This window comes from Podarcis raffonei, chromosome 1 (assembly GCF_027172205.1).
Source record: "Podarcis raffonei isolate rPodRaf1 chromosome 1, rPodRaf1.pri, whole genome shotgun sequence".
NCBI classification, from domain to species: Eukaryota; Metazoa; Chordata; class Lepidosauria; order Squamata; family Lacertidae; genus Podarcis; species Podarcis raffonei.
Window position 1 is genome coordinate 110,789,512 of NC_070602.1, and position 17,183 is coordinate 110,806,694.

At 40.7% G+C, this 17,183-nt stretch overlaps 1 protein-coding gene across 2 annotated transcripts in view; it reads right to left on the bottom strand.

The window, feature by feature from the left end:
* The window catches only part of FAM171B (family with sequence similarity 171 member B), a 30,181-nt gene that overhangs the window by 11,996 nt on the left and 1,002 nt on the right, over positions 1–17,183 (bottom strand). For both annotated transcript variants that reach the window (XM_053409132.1, XM_053409126.1), the window contains exons 2-3: positions 1,209–1,442; positions 224–316 (exon numbers count right to left, since the gene is read on the bottom strand). In XM_053409132.1, the coding sequence (XP_053265107.1) occupies positions 224–316; positions 1,209–1,442 (327 nt within the window). The remainder of the gene's footprint in view (positions 1–223; positions 317–1,208; positions 1,443–17,183) is intronic.

Genomic DNA, 17,183 nt, shown 5'->3' on the forward strand with positions numbered 1-17,183 from the left:
TGCTTTCGAACTGCTAGGTTGGCAGGAGGAGGGACCGAACAATGGGAGCTCACCCCGTCGCGGGGATTCGAACCGCCGACCTTCTGATCGGCAAATCCTAGGCTCTGTGGTTTAACCCACAGCGCCACCTGCGTCCCTGCAACTTGCTGTACTTTCAGTTTAACATGTTTTTTTTACCTTTCCATAAAAACTTAAATAAATCTTTAGTACTGCTGTTACTTACCAGAGAGTTTCCCAGTAATTAAAATTGTATCATCAAACAACCATATATTTGCCTGGCTTTGGGGGAACAGTGAGAGTGTGACTGATGAATATACTGTGGGAAGACAAAATAATAGGAATATATTACTACAAAGGTTTATGTACTGGAAAAGAAACCTAGAAAAAAGACTTACAGTTCTGCGGAGTGGTAAAATTTAGGACACCACAGTGATGGATGCAAAAGAGGACTGGTATTTCACATGGAAACAAGGAAATCAAAAGCCTTTGTTTCTTGCTGTAAATTTGCAAGAGTTTCTTACTATGTGCAAACTGGGTTTATGACCCTTACTTTAAACAAAACTAAAGTTTAAACTAAGCAGAGTTTCTCCACTAAGAATATAATGAGGCAATCTGATTAGTTTAAAGTCATCAGCTTCAAAACTATATGCATACGCACAAGCTGTTATTTTTATGCATTAGTTTATGTTGGGAATTTATTTTAGCCTTTCTGCTTTGGTATTTTGGAGGGAAAATAATATAACAAAACAGAAGAGGCATTAAAAAAGGATGCTTTAGTTGAGATTTCTGCATTGCATGGGGTTGGACTAGATGACACTGGGGTCCCTTCCAACTCTATAATTCTATGACCTATAGCACAGGGTAAGAATTGTGCCATTCCCAACTAATCAGGAAAACACATGATTATCGTTTGAGACAATATGCTCTAGTTTCACAAACTGTTCAGCCTCCTTCAAGATAATCTGTATTCAATATTTGGGGCAGACCTGCATTAATTACAATATTTTCATGGAAGCATTTGATATATATTTTATAACTCTTTCAAGACAACGGCATTTACCTTTGCAGTTGCATTCAGCACAACATACTTTTGTGTGACTTCATTAAGTCACATTCATTTGATGAAAATGAGATGGATTACCAAAAAGAAGGAAGAAAATTCAAGTGCATTCAGTTTAATAATAGGATTTTAAAAGGGGCTTACTCACTTGGCATTCTTCCAGTCTTCCAAGGCAAAGGTGTTAACATATAACCATCTTTATAGGATGCAATAGTTAAACTTAGACCTAGTTGATAGGGAACTTGTATCAATACTGCTCCATTATTTCCAGTCAGCGTCGAATTTGTTTTTGTGTAGTTGACAAACACTTCCACAATCGCTTGGCTTAAATATTGATGGCTGATGATGTCGTTGACTTGCACTTTCAGTGTAAACATAGATCCTAAATAAGACAAAAGGAGAAAGACAATCGTCAACGTTATATATCCTTTGAAAGCTTGGTAGGGATGGGCTTTCCTAGTTCAAAAGAATACTTTTTTTCACTCCAGAAGAAAATGGTCCAACTAAGATAAAAGAGCTGGAGACTTTAAATCTGAATTCTTGAGGAAATACACTAATGTAGTTCATGCAATAGTAACTTGATTTGGAATAAGTGCACACATCTGCTTAAAACAGGTCAGGAGCAGACTGAGAAGAAAGCACAGTTCATACGTTACTGGGTTGTGGACTCTATTGCTACAAATAAACTTGCATTTCACCACATACCTCCAGTAAGTCATGCACTGGTTTTGAACATATCACCATATACACAGGACCAGTTCATACAACTTTCAAAAAAGGAAGAAAAAGGAGAAGATATGAACTGGGCCATTGCACATGCACAGTGCATCCAGCTATGCTGCACATTGCAAGAGGTGCACATTGCAAGAGGTGCATTTAATCAAGTTTCCCATTTCAAAGCTCAAACATTTCCTGAAGAAGCATACAGTCTCACTGGTTGCTGTAACAATGAAAACATGCTGGTTTGAGTCCAAATAGAGCCTTTATACAATTTAGGATCTTAATCTAAAACCATTGATCATATAGGCGTAATGCTCTGTAGAGTGCTATCTGCTTAGAGATGAGCCTTTCGCTTGGTTATTTCCACCAAAAGAGCACTAAGGTCCTGAGCATTCATTTGCTATGGGATAGGTTCTCCTACCTAGATTTGTTTAGAAATAGCAGCTACAGGGACCCCTCCTTATTCCCCCTCCACACTCTTCCCACTGGACATCCTTGCATCCTGGAGGTGCCATTTGCTGCAATGTCTAATGCTGAAATCCTGCACCTACTTATATAGGAGCAATCCGAACCATTCTATAAATATGGGGTAGTAGGAAGTGGGCAAAATAGCATTTCCCTACAAGACAGAAAGGAAATACCCATGCTCTCTGCATGCCAAGAACCATATACAGTGGTACCTTGGGTTACATACGCTTCAGGTTACAGACTCCGCTAACCCAGAAATAGTGCTTCAGGTTAAGAACTTTGCTTCAGGATGAGAACAGAAATCGTGCTCCGGCGGCACGGCGGCAGCAGGAGGCCCCATTAGCTAAAGTGGTGCTTCAGGTTAAGAACAGTTTCAGGTTAAGAACGGACCTCCGGAACTAATTAAGCACTTAACCCGAGGTACCATTGTATATTCATAACTTGAAAACTAAAGCAACTACCATGCTTTAGTAACAAGAGGGCAAAAAAGAGGAGTGCAATATCATTCTGTGGATTATCCTGTGAGATACAGAATGGCATCTCCTAGATACTAGAATCTGTGATTGTTTGATAGTCTCTGGACTGAATAGTTTTTATTGCTATATAAGGTGGCTTATATTAGGGACGTGGGTGGCACTGTGGTCTAAACCACTGAGCCTAGCGCTTGCCGATCAGAAGGTCGGCGGTTTGAAACCCCGTGACTGGGTGAGCTCCCGTGCTCGGTCCCAGCTCCTGCCAACCTAACAGTTTGAAAGCACACCAGTGAAAGTAGATAAATAGGCACCGCTCTGGCGGGAAGGTAAACGGCTTTTTTGTGTGCTGCTCTGGTTTCGGTGCATTTTAAACTGTATTCTAACTTTTTGTTTTGTTTTTGTTTTTACTGTATTTATATTCAGTGTTAGCAGCCCTGAGCCCAGTCTTTATTTATTTATTTATTCATTCATTTAAAGCTGTTTCCCTGTCCTGGACCCATTTTTCACTTGTGTCTTTGGAAATTTATGGTTTGTTTGTTCAAGATCTAAAACACTATCTTAGTGAGAAGTGAAAACAGTTATTGTACCAATATATTCCAAGAGGGGATGGTATTAGTGAGTTTTCTTTTTATTCATGACTGGTTGAATAAACCAGTTGTGTAGGAGTGAAAACATTTGTTGTGAGTGTGCCGTCTCTGCTTCCGAGACTGCTTTAATCACCAAAGAGCACGTTTACGAAAGCGGAAGGGGGTGGGGGGAAGAACAATGGAGTAAAGCAATTTTAAAAGCAGTTTAAAAGTTGTTTTGTTTGCTTGTTTGTTTGTTTGTTTGCAGCCTGCCAACAATCCTTCGACAGAGTGACTCAATTAGAAACAGAGTAAAACGGCTCACTCTGTACCTTTTCCTTGGATGTTAACTCATCAAGTAAACCGTATATGCAATACTGTCTAACAAGCATTCGTTATAATCGCTGCTAGCAAAGTGATGAACACTGAAGCAGCAACACCAACAATGGATGATTTCCCTGTTAATTTTTACTGGATATATTTTGTGCCACGTTATACATTACACATAAGTGCATTTATTAACCCAACAGCTACTTCTTCTACAGAAAAATGGCTTCAGGAAGGGCAATTTGGGGGGGATAAATAGAGGGCAGAGAGGTGAAGAGGGGTGCACCAGTCTTTCCCCATTTGCTGCTTTCCATCTCCTCTCACCCCTTCTCCATTCCAAACCTCTATACCTGAAACTGCTTGTCCCTAGGATGTGTGTAATGTTTGATTTGGCTTTTTATTTTGCCTCCCCCTTCTCTGCATGAAAGATTTGACATAAAATCAGTGTGGTGATCTTTTCTTCCTTTTAAAAATCTCCCCTATTTTGAAAATGCCAGGCATACGCTGACGATTTATTTCCCGAAGGCTGCCTCCAACATGCATTTCCATCTCACAAGCGAAGCAGCTGTGAGCCCCCACACTGGGTGATTTGTTTGGTCTTAGCTGACTGAACAACCATCATTTTCCACGTCTCACTGTTGCTTTTGTAGAACATGCTATTTCCTGATCAGCCTTATTAGGGATACGAAAGGTGCACTGACCTATAAAGAAGAAATCAGTTATTCCAAAGATAATCAGGCCCTGTAAACCCAGCATGGATAGTGTTATTGTAGGGCCAACAAGAAGGGAATTTGTACTCTACACGGAGTCAACACACAATATGTGTGGGGTTGGGGGTTGGGGGGGGTTCCACTCCAGTGGTTTTCCTGAAACCACATTCCCACCATTTAATATCACTTATATCCTTTCTACCTTTAACTTACCAATAACCCTGGTAAGTAACTGTGGGATAGAGGAGTGGTAGAAGGCCCAGCAGATATAGTTACTATATTTAACAAATATACTGATGTTTATTAATTATGAGATTTTGTAGTGTACAAGCTGATGTGGTTACTTTATGATGTGGATTCTCCTCCCTTGGAGGTTTTTAAGCAGTGGCTAGATGCTTAAATCTGTCATGGATGCTTTAACTGAGATTCCTGCTTTGGAGGAGGTTGAACTAGATGACACCCCTGGGCCCCTTCCAACTCTATGATCCTCTGTCTCTCAATAGAACAAACGAGTTTACTTGACAACTCACAGGACTAAGGTAAAATTATCTATAAATTGGTAGAAGGGCAATGTGTTAAGGTTGCTTTTGTTTGTTAAATTGCCAATTGCATATAAGTGTGCTTTACTTTGATACACAGCCTTTTTGTATGACATCGTTACAATATACATTTCAGGAGAAGAAAGTTCTGAACTGATCATACATTCATTTGAATGTGATTTGCAAATCTTGGATTTGAACTTTATAATGCACACAAGCTATTTTAAATCAAGAGGAGAAGACAGGTTTGTCAAAACTTGTTCCTCCCCATGAAAAATGCAGGTCACAAACCACCACACATCGGAAAAATCTTGAGAGCTTTCTTTAGTCAAATACACCCCAAAGGCTATATTTAGCATACCCTAGCATTAAATTATTTAATTCAGCATTTAGAGCAGGCATTCTCATATTCTTATTCTACGGGGGGGGGGGGGGAGTCAAGCCTCATCACAATTAGTGAAAACACAAACGATGGGAGACAGCTGGTACATATTCACTTAATTACTGCTACTGTTCAGTGCTTATTGAGCAGAATGTTAGCTAGGTGTTATACAAATGTGTCACAAAGTCCCTACCGAGACGGCTTACCGGTGAAGCTATCACCAGTTTGGTGGCAGTTTGGTCCTACTCGAAAAATGCTTTTGTTATGTCGTTAGAAACGTAAGTTCAAATGTTACATCTGCAGACCAGTATGATATTGTCCAGTGTAGTTATCTCTGTTTGGGGCTGTTTTGCTTCTCCTGCTAATTATGCTAATTAAGACCAGAAGTCTGCCATATGGAATGCTAGGAATCAGCACAGTCCCTGTGTGGCTTGCAGGGCAGAGGTGGCTAACCTGAGGCCCTCCAGATGTTGCTGGACTTACAACTCTTATCATCCCCGACCAGGGTCAAAGCTGGCTGGGGCTGAGGGGAATCCATCCTCATTTGCAGGGCCACAGGTTCCCTCTCTCCGAAGTAGTACTGGACACCTGAATCTCCATGCATCACAGACTCAGCCAATCCTTTGTCTGAAGCAGCTGGAGTAAACTTCTATTGCAAAGCAAACAGAAAATGATTTCCCCTCCACTCCCCAGCAGAAGGCATATGCAAAGTATACAATACTAGCAGTATGATGTAAATAAAAAAGAGTAAATGGTGTCCTTTTAAAAGTAATTTCTTTTTGGTCAAAGAGGGTAGAAGGTAGAGGAATATATATTTTTAAATGAATGCTTTACATAAACCACATAAGAGGTTTAGCTGATTGTTATTAAAATTCTTTTGAATAATAATAACTTGTGTGTCTCATAAACTGTTTTAATACTATATACAGAAGAGAATAATTTTCAATTGTCTTTATCTCCAAGGCAAATGCTTTATTTATTTATGGAAAGATCTTTTATCCAGCCTTTCCATTTTAGCAAAAGCACACAAGGCAGCTAACATTCATTAATTATAGAGGCCAATCAATAACGAATTAAGAATGAATGTTAATTAAAATATTAACAAATGACCAGGGGGGGAGGTTAAAAAACATTTCTGATCAAAAGTTAAAAATAATGCCTGCCAGCATAAAAATGTTTTTCAAATGACATTAAGTCACCAAACAAATCATAGAACTGTAGAGTTGGAGGGGACCATGAGGATCATCTAGTTCAACCCCTTGCAATGCAAGAATCTTTCACCTAAAGCAGGGCTTGAATCCACAACCCTGAGATTAAGAGTCTCATGCTCTACTGAAATCGCCCAAGGGGGAACTATGCTACAACCCGGGAACTGCCATGGAGACTCCTCCCTTTTGTCTCTTCATGGTCAACTGCATCTCAGGACAAAAAGGCCTTCTGAGTGATCTTATTGGTTGGGGAGGATCACACAGGAGCTAATCCTTTGAGTACCTTGGTCCCAAACCATTTGGGGTTTTTAAAGATAAGGAATGGCAGTTTGTTATGAATGGCAAAATTTTGCAGCACCACCACTTCCAAATTTGCATGGGAAACCAGTGGCCCTCCACATACTGTTGCATGACAGCTCCAATCATACTACCACTGGCCATGTTGGCTGGGGTTGATGGGAACTGGAGTCCATAAACATCTGGAAGGCCAGAGGTTCCCCATTCCTGCTTTGCCTAACTATCTGTGCTTTGCCCAACTATATAGCAAGGGTAGAGGGAGAACAAACCCAACTCTAGTTGTTAAGTATTGTTTTGCCAGGACTGTGATAAGACAAGGGTTAAACTGACCCACTGGCAATTCTGAAGGGTTTTTGTCTCAACCATTAAAACAGCTAATGAGTTTTCATAATATACGCTGCAGTAATTTATTCAGGAGAAATAAAACAGCTTGGAAGCCTTCCAAAGTTTAAGAATTACCCTGAATATATATGTGTGTGTACCATGAATGCTGCACTAACACAAAAATGGTATTGAACATCTTGATATATACCCAGGACACATTCAACACTCAATCATGGCCACATAAAGGAGCTTTTTATCTCCTGACTTCATTTTAAAAAGCCAATGAGTTTCTCTATTTTCTAAAACAGCATTATCACAAGCTTTAATGGTTAGCACAGAAGAAAAAGCCTACAGTAGAAATAAAAGAAACATTCCTTCACAACCCAGAAGCAACAACTCTTAACAATAAGTAAAATGTGCTACATAAGCACAGGTTTCTGGAGCTGTAATCCCCTACTGTGTAGTAAGTTACAAAGAAAATGTGCATACTCAAGAACTCATTTGGTAATAGCAAAGGCATAAATAACCTGTGCTAAGTGATCCTGCATTGGCATTCTTGGGTGAGAACAAAAGAATTACTTTGCTGGATCAGCTCACAGTTCAATCTACTCCAGGACCCTTTGCTAAATTCTCAGCAACTAGCAAGTTGGAGCTGGTACATTAAAAACTAGACAGCAGTCCCCCAAAGGACCACAGCTGACCTTTTGCAGGGGTGAGGAACCTGCACCAGGCATGCAAGATGAATATCACTGTCATAGCTGAAAAATGCAGCAGTGCTTAATGACTTTATGATCAACAAAATAAAAGGAACCCATCACAAAAACTACCTTTGCATTCCTATTATGTTTTGGGGCAGAAATCAGCCTTGCAAATAAAACCACAAAATCCCATCCCCTGAAAATTAACAACCTGCTGGGGTTTCCATCATTTTTCTAGTCGCCTATTCCATTCCTCTGGTGGGGGTGGGGGCAGGTACTTCCTCTGGCAGCCCACTAGGTTTCTCTGATGTGCACAGAAGGCAGGCAGAGCATGCCACCCCCCCTCCACCATGCACTTGGCTGCATGCAAATACTTATCACCTGTGCCCACCAGGCGAGTGCTTAAATGCAAGGCTGGCCGAACTAAGCATTACATGCATCACAGTGTAAGGAAAGCTCAGTGTCTCAGTCTTCTTTGGGAACAGAAAATGCACTGTATGTGTGTGCATGTGTGTGCATGTATATGCTTAATGCTTTTCTAGCAGAAGCAGCTGACGGGGCTTTCTTGCACACATCTGTGAGCAATATGGTGGAAGGAATATGCTCTTAGAAGGGGGAAGGCATAGCTCAGTGGCAGAGCACATGGTCTGCAGCGCACAAGAGTCTCAGCTTTAATCCTGGCACTTCCAGTTTAAAGATTTCAGCGACGGAGGCCTGATCTGTGCTGCCAGTCAAAGTTGGAAGTACTGAGTTACAGGGGACCAATGGTCAGACTCAGTTTAAGACAGCTTCATATATGAATGCTGGAGGGATGGAGTAGGGAGAGAAACATAATTTTTGTCAATAAAACTTTCCAGTGAAGGCTATGGGCTATTTACAAGCAAGTAAATAGAGGAGACTGCTTCCTCCCACCACCACCAGAAAAAGAAAACCCATCAAGGCTAATGCCTTAAATTCTAGGTTTTGGCTGAAAAATCATTCCAATACTAATCAAAACATACCAGAAAGTAAAGGGCAGCACCCCTTACCACATTTTTCATGGCAAACTGGCTATCTGTCAATGTTGGAGGAGTGCAGTAATACTAAAACAAATGTATGGCCAGGACCTACTAACAGCTGCCATAAGGCAAGAAGCACCATATGGGGCACAGTGTCCACAAGTATCCCTGGAGGTTAACTGAAGCTGAAGCTCTGATCAGCAACAATTAGGTATGAAATATATAATGGAGTACAAGCTCTTCCAGTTTTCCCCCCTTCCCTTTCAGTGACAAAGCAGGGAAACAAGACGCAGCAGACAAATAAGGGTACAGACCAGCTTCCAGATCCAGCTTACTATCAGAACTGCTTGTGTGATTTTGCCAATGCATTTGGACATTTATTGATTGTGAATATTATGCAGCAAACATCACCTTACATTGTGCTATTCAAATCAGGCGACGGCATGCACAAAGCTGGACATCTCTAAAAAGATATGCTATTTCCCAACATCCCCTTTTCCGTTTCACAAATGTTATGTATGAGACACCCACTGTCAAATTAATTCAGGCTCTGCCCATGGAACTTAAAAGCTACATCCACTATAATAAATAATATATGTCCAATAAAATATTTAAAGGCCAAAGTTGATATTTACATGAAAGGCTGATTTGTGGAAACAGTGTTTTCTCTCAACATTGTTCACTAAATTTTTCATAGGAGAATAATCAATGGAGACAAATATAGAGAGGCGCGAATAAAGAAGAGGGTAGGCAACCAATGAGCTTCTCAAAAGAACTATAATAATGTGTTGGCTCGACTCCTTACATACAATCGTCGTGAAGCAGACTCTATAATTCTAGAGGAATTATAAACCCAACATTTCAAGGCTGCTTTAAATGCCAAGAAGGTCTGCATACTGTCGTGACAAAAACAAAGCGATTAAGAAAAAAATCTTAACAGAAAATAAAGACTTCAGATAAATAATCAAGAAGCCAAGGGCTCTCCCCCAACAATCATTTATTTTCCACACAATGAAGACATAATGGCTGCTCATTTGTTCTGGCAGATTCAGTCATGGTCCATCAACGTAGCATAGCACCCCAGTTGTGGACGGCTGGAGGAACAGGGGTGTGGGGTGGGGTACAGGGGTGAGGAACCTGTGGTCCTCCAGCTGTGATTGAACTCCTACTCCAATCAACGGCAGCCAGCATGGCCAATGATCAAGGGTGATAGGGCATTCAAGTCCCAACAACATCTGGAGGGCCACAGGTTAACCACCCCTGGTGTAGTAGATAATGTCAGACTTTTGATCAGAGATCTGGGTTGTGTGGCACTGGACCTTCTCTCTCAGGATTAAGAGAATGAAATGGGCATATGTTCTAAACTCCTTGCAAGAAAAGCTGCCCACAAATGCAAGATTAATATTATTCATAGATATAGCACTGCCATTGCCCCTGCAGCACTTTTTTTCTGATCCTACGTGCTGCATTGCCACATGGGTTAAAAGAACCCTGAGGACCTTCTTGGCAGGAATTCACAAATGCCATTGCTATTGGCAACCAGGATTCTCTTCCTGGTAACAGCTTTGTGGACAAGCGTAAGACAAGAAACTCCTGAATTAGTCACATAACATAGAACTCATAAGAGGGGGGGGGGGCTCTCACTTTGCAGGAGACAGACTCCCTGCCCCAAGTCCAGGCTGCAAGACACATTTTAAATGCAAAGAGAGATCTGTTGCAAATTCATGTTGCTTCTCCCTGTACATCAATTCAGAATTTTCCCATTCCTCTGCCCTTGGCTAAAGTCTCAGTCCATACTCTAGTAATCTCCTACCTCGACTACTGCAACCTTCTACCTTTGTCTTCCCATCACAGCCTTCTCACATCTATCAAAAACTCCCCTGACAACGTTTTCCTACACTGACTCCACAAGACACCCCTTCCTCAAATTCAGTTGCTTGGCTTCCAGCATGGACTCCATGCCCTTACCTTTAAAGGTTACCATGGACTTACCCACTCTAGTTTTGGTTTTTATTCCTGTTACATACCTATTCAATAATAATAATAATAATAATAATAATAATTATTATTATTATTATTATTATTATTACTTCCACTCCCCCATTTCCATCCTCAGCTGCCTAAAGGTATCTTGCTTGCTAATAGGGCTTCAACCATCCTCCCTCATTGCCTTCTATGCTAAAAGTATCTGCCTGAATATTCATGCAGTGCTACCTTTCACTCTTCACTTCCCAAAACACACCTTGTTTTGAAACCTTTGGTTTCAAATCAGCTGTAACTAAAGTTAGGTATGTATAACACCATTTGCTCACGTTCAGCTCTTCCTGCCTTTGTCTCTCCCTTCCCACCCACCTGTCTTATTTTAGAATGTGAGCTCCTTGCTGGCAGAAATAGGTCTGGTGTTTCGTTTATAAAATCATGCAATGCATAATGCATAACCCAAAATAACAAAATTAGGGTGGAGACACAAGAGTGCGCGGTCTTGTTAAATTCTAGGTGGGAATTCTAGGCAAGGGGGAATTATTCCCCAAGTAGCCTAATTGGCATAACTACTTTTGATACAATTCTAAAGTGCAACCATTCCATGAGCAGATGAATGATGTTTTGGTTATGACGGAAGATTAATCATGAGAACAAAGGGCAAAAATGAAAGGACAAGACAGGGACATCAAATCAGAAACATAAAGCTCTGCATTTTCTGTTACCTTAAATGACTTCACATTTCTGATGCAAGCAATTTATAGTATTTCATTAATACTAGTGGTAACAGAACTGTACTGTGCAAGGTTTGGTATTAGAATATGTGAAATATCTAGAAAGAAAATTTAGCGGAACATGAAATGCATGTTTTAAAGAGATATAGGCAATGCAATTTTATTTTGTCTAATCAGAAGGAAAGTCCACTGACTGCAGTGGGACGTAAGTGTGCACAAGATTGCAGCTTTAACTTATTGACTCTCTTATATGCTGGCGGTATAAGTGTATTCCTAGCTAAATAAATGGATGCCAACTTCAATACAGTATTAGTCAGGCTTTGCGATTTCAAAGTTTTAGCACTGTTCACTTAATATGAGTATAAACACGTTAAAGCAGATCACTCTCTAGGCTAGGGCATCTTTTTTTTAAAAAAAAGCAGACTAAATATTTCACAGTGCAAATTACCCTAGGAAAATTACCCTAATTTGAATAAAAAAAATTTCAAAGGCGAAACTTCCCAGAAAACGCACATTCATGCCTAGAGGAGGGCTGCCTTGCTGCTTCGCAGCTAAAGTATCTGAAATATCTTTGAAGACAGTTCCCATGAACACTTTCCAGCACACATAAAATGTCCCAGCCAGGCCAAGCTTATGAAGAAGCATTGTTTGTATATATTGACTTTTTTATTATCATGATTGTGCATGCTGCCGCCATTGTTTGTATCACCACAACCCCATTTCCCCCCCAGTCTGCCACAATCATGCTAATCCCAGGGGTCACAAACACTGTGCAGCACCCACAAGAAGCCTATTGTTTACACAAATGGTGAATCCTGCTTGGCCAATAATGTAGAAGAAGTCCTGTAGATGCCCAAGGTACTTGAATGGGGGTCTCTGGGGAGTGAGGATAATAAATAATAACAATAACAATAATATTATACCCCACCCATCTGGCTGGGTTTCCCCAGTCCTTAGTATAGTGTCAAGGTTTCAACAATGTGAATAGAGGGTGCCAGCTCAGAATCCAAAATAATGTGTCAACAGGTAGATGCAGAACATTAGGACCAATTAAAGCATTAATAGTAACCAAAATCCCCAGAAAGAAGATGTGTTCAGTTGGGTTATGTGCCGACTCTGTGTGTACCCCAACTTATGAGGCGAACTGGGGTGATTGTGGGAAGGTTCTCATGTCTCGAGTGTAAAATCTTGTTGTTAACAAGGCATCTAGAGACAGACCGCAGACTCTCCAATCTTCTGTATAATGCCCCCAAACAGGGTTCAAAATTACCAGTAGCATTTTCCTTGGAAAATACTGTCCCACATAAAAGCAGATGGGCAGCAGCAACCCCTGTTTGGAAATATGTGGACACAACACTGCACCAGGTAGTTTTCCGGGTCACAGCAGTTCATCTTGGCAGTGATAACACAGCTGATGACACTGCTGCTATATCTGTCAAAGGCAGCTGAACTTGTGAAAATACTGTCATTTAATAATGTCCCATTGCAATACGTAGAAGGAAAGGGAGGGCTCATGCTCAGCACTTGAAATGTGCGGTATCAGCCTTCCCCAGTCTGGTCCCTCTCCAGATGTTTTGGACTAAGATGCTCATAATCCCTGACTGTGAGCCATGCTGGGTGGGGCTGATGGGAGTTGGAGTCCAAAACATCCAGAGGGCACCTCCTTGCCACACCCTCCCCTCTCAAGGTCTACATGCTTCTGCAATTAATTTGGTTTGTTAAGAAGAAGAAGAAGAAGAAGAAGAAGAAGAAGAAGAAGAAGAAGGTGGTCAATTGTATATTTTGGGGGCAGTGTTAGAAACTGGGATGGAAAAGCTAGGAGCCAAATGGCTCCTGGAACCTGGGTTGTGGGCGCCAAAACAGAATGTCTAGTCACCACTGGGGGACACACCACTTTTTATTTATTCTTTTCATAAGCATAAACTAATATGCGATTCACATAAGTGACACATTGTTAATATCATATTTTTAACAGAAATTGTTAAAACATGTTTCATATAGTGTTTACTATAAAATATACTTCAGTTTTCAAAACACTCTACTCTTTATTGTTAAACTCCTTAACATATTGTCTATGCTGAACAAGGTTTCAAAGGCTTCAAAGCACAAACATTTCAGTAATCCTTGAGTGTCAGCCAGGCGCAAAAAATGGCATCCAGACCTTACCATCCATTTCTGATACTGTTTAAATTGAGTAGAGAATGTAAATCCTGCTGCCTTCCAGTAGATCAGATCCACCTGACATTATATCCATCCCACAGAACAAAAAGTGGTTCCTGGCCCCTGCTCTAGATCATTTATGAATAAATTAAATAATACCAGTACCAATACAGATCCTTAGTGGATCCAACTTCTTATCTTCCTCTGTTTTGCAAACTGCCCATCAACTGTTTCCTATTATTCAACCAGTTACCAATCTGTAAGAGTTGCCCTCTTTTTGCAATGCTAAGTATATTCATGGGAAGCTTTAACAAAAGCTTTCTGGTAACTCCAAAAGGCTGCCAGAGCAGAACTTCCCTTTGTAGAAGCCATGTTCATTCATTCTCTGCAAGGCTTATTCTTCAATGTTTTTAATCATTGTAGCTTCAAACACCTTTCCACCATTTTACTTGGGGCAGATGTGAGGCTACTAGACCTGTAATTTAATGAGATCCCTCATTAAAAGCTGGTAATAACATTGGTGATCTTTCACTCCTCTGATAAGGAAGCTGGTTTCAAGAACAAGTTGTCTAATTTTTTGCTAGAAAAGCCAACAGTTTCACATTTGAATCCTTTCAAAAAGCTCAGAGGTTTGCCATCTACACATAATTTACTAATTTTAATGTACTGATGAACAGAATTCCATCTAGTCATTTCTATTTCACTTTTGTTTTATTGTGCCTTTCTTCAGAAAATTGGGTTGAGAACTATTTAACATCTTCCACAGTGAAGACAGATGCAAATAATTAATTTAGTTTCCTTGCAATTTTCCTAATTCATTCACCCATCTGTTGCATAATGGTCTAACTGCTTGTCTGATTTTCAATACATTGAAATAAATTATTAAGCTTAATGTTTTCAGCAATATGTTCCTCATATTGCACATGTCTTAGTGTCGGTTGACTCCCCCTGTCCAGTTTTGTGCTCCTTTCTATTCTCTTCATTTGGCTAACATTCAGTCTTGCATTTAGGCATTCTAGCTGAAATTCCTGCACTGCAGGGGTTGGACTACATGACCCTCAGGGTCTCTTCCAACTTTAAAATTCTGTGATTCCATGATATGATTCTGTTACTGTAATTTTAAATAATCTCAAGAGCATCCTTTTGTCCATCCTGAGCCTGGAACCAACATGTTTAAATTGAAAAAAACACAAGTCATAATATAATTTAGGAGGTGTGTAACCAAAGCACAACTGCTACAAAGACCTTTTAAAAACCACTGTTTGTTGTCCATGGTCATGTATTTGGCATCCAAATGTGACTCTAATGAGTAAACATGTTTGCTCCCCTCCTCTTATTTTAGCCACATTTTCAAGAGGTTTACAACACCACAGCATTAAAAGCAACAATTTTGCTCAAGCTCAATGTAACTTAAACTGCTCTGTTTATTCTCCATAGAATAAAATGGGAAACATTTTGGAGCTGAAGCATCTTAACTGTAATAGTTTAGTCATATGATTATATGTTTCACAGGAATACCAGCTTCCTTAAGCACTTAAAGAAAGTGCCATGGCTTCATTATGTAACAAGCATCTTGTTGAACCTGCAGCTATGGCCCTCCTATTGTCCTTGGACTACAACTCCTACCATCCCTGCCCACTGGAAATGCTGGCTAAGGCTGATGGGAGCTGGAGTCCAACACAATATGGTACGCCCTCAGTTGGACATCCCTGCTCTGAGGAGTTATGGCTCTACTTAAGGCTTAAATAACAAGCATCTGAAGGAAGTACAAATCTACAGGCATCTTAGTTACAAACAAGGTTTCTCAAACAAAGCTTTAATCACCAATTGCTATGGTACAGGAACATTTGCAATGCAAGGCTGATTCGAGAAACAAGCCAGAAACATCACATTTCTGCATACTACTGCCAGGAGGGGAGGGAAATGACACATTTTCTTGCTCAGCAGAGTATTCTGAAAAACAAGTGAGCTCATAGATTTTGCCAGTCATCGAAGACGTTTTAACGTACACTAGCCATTTTGCGCCAGCACAAATTGACTGAGCTAAGCTTAACAAGCAGCATTACCTTGCAAGCTAAAGACTAAGCTAGCACATCCTTTTGGATCTTGACCTATTTCCCTTAAAAACAACAACAACACTGCTGTATCCAAAGAGTAAAAAACAAGGGAGAGAAAGCCAACAAGGGGAAAGGGAGAGAAGAAGAATTCTGATTAGAAAAATAAAAAATACCATTATTTGGCATTAGAAAATACAGACAGAAACATCAGCAGCCAGTGTTTCATTTTTGCAAATTAGATCACCAATGATGTATCACAAATCACCAGATGTGCAACTTCCTTGTTGGATGTGTCATACTCTGCACATATATTTGAACTCATGCCAAGTAAGAGCACAAGATCCATTAAAACAATAAAATAAAATAAAATGGTGAATTCAAACTCCAACTGATTTTCCTCAATATACAATGTTCAGGTAAGAAAGCTCATTTTGAGCTGCAAGAAATCCCAAGACACTTTCATCTCCCTTCTAGTTAAACAGCATCTCTCCATCTCTCTTTTTTAAAGGAGTCTTCCGTGAGTAATACAAAATATTTCCCTTTCTGCGGATAGAAGGGAATGGTTGAAGGAATATCACATCACAATACACCAATGGAGCTGCTTTCAATATCAGCTTTAAAGTACAGCATAGCAGCAGCTGCTCCAGGTCAGCTATTAAATCCCCATAGAGGGAAAGGAACAGCAACTGGAGGGCTAATTCACATCCCCAAGAGGCAAGGAAGCTGCTTCATTAAACACACAGTGCCAAGACCCCCTCCTCAGCAACACTATCCATAAATAACAAGCAGCACATGCATGGTCTAGGCTAGGGCCAGTCTTCTGGGAAGAGGAAGGGAGACTGCGGGATTTAAAGGGGAAGCAGAGGCAAAAGGACCAGAGAGAAATAAGGGAGTCCACCCAAGTGAGGAAAGCAGAGGGGAGCTTTGGTGTCAGTGTATAGGTGCCGCTTTAGAGGGGAAAGGGGAGGAGATGATGCAACCCATGGACATACAAACAAGGCAATATGATGAAATTAATGGTGTGAATAAAGAAATAGATTGCATTATGGGGGTGGGGGAGAGAGGCATGAGGCAATATTGGGAGGGGAGAGGGCTTGTGCATTAGATGCATCCCACTCAGTGCCGTAATTGGAGGGGGTGGGAGCCGTGGGTTTTGCCCCAGGTGAAGCCTCCAAAGGGGAGCTATTGACGCTCCCATCCTGGGGGAGGGGTGTGTGCCAAACTGGGTCCTTGACCTGGATGAAATAAAGCCTTGTTTCATCCCTGATCCCACTGAAACTGCATCTTCTTGTTTCTGGGGATAACACGCTGTCCTGTTCTTTCTATGTAGCCTTTTAAAAAATGAATGTCGCATTTCCAGTTGATGTAAATACATTTTACCATTCTGATCGCACTCATCCATCTGCATGGAAGAAAAGAGATGGGTATAGTGGCAAAAGTGAAAAACGTCGGGTGGGGGGCGGGGAGAGAGGGAGAGGGAGA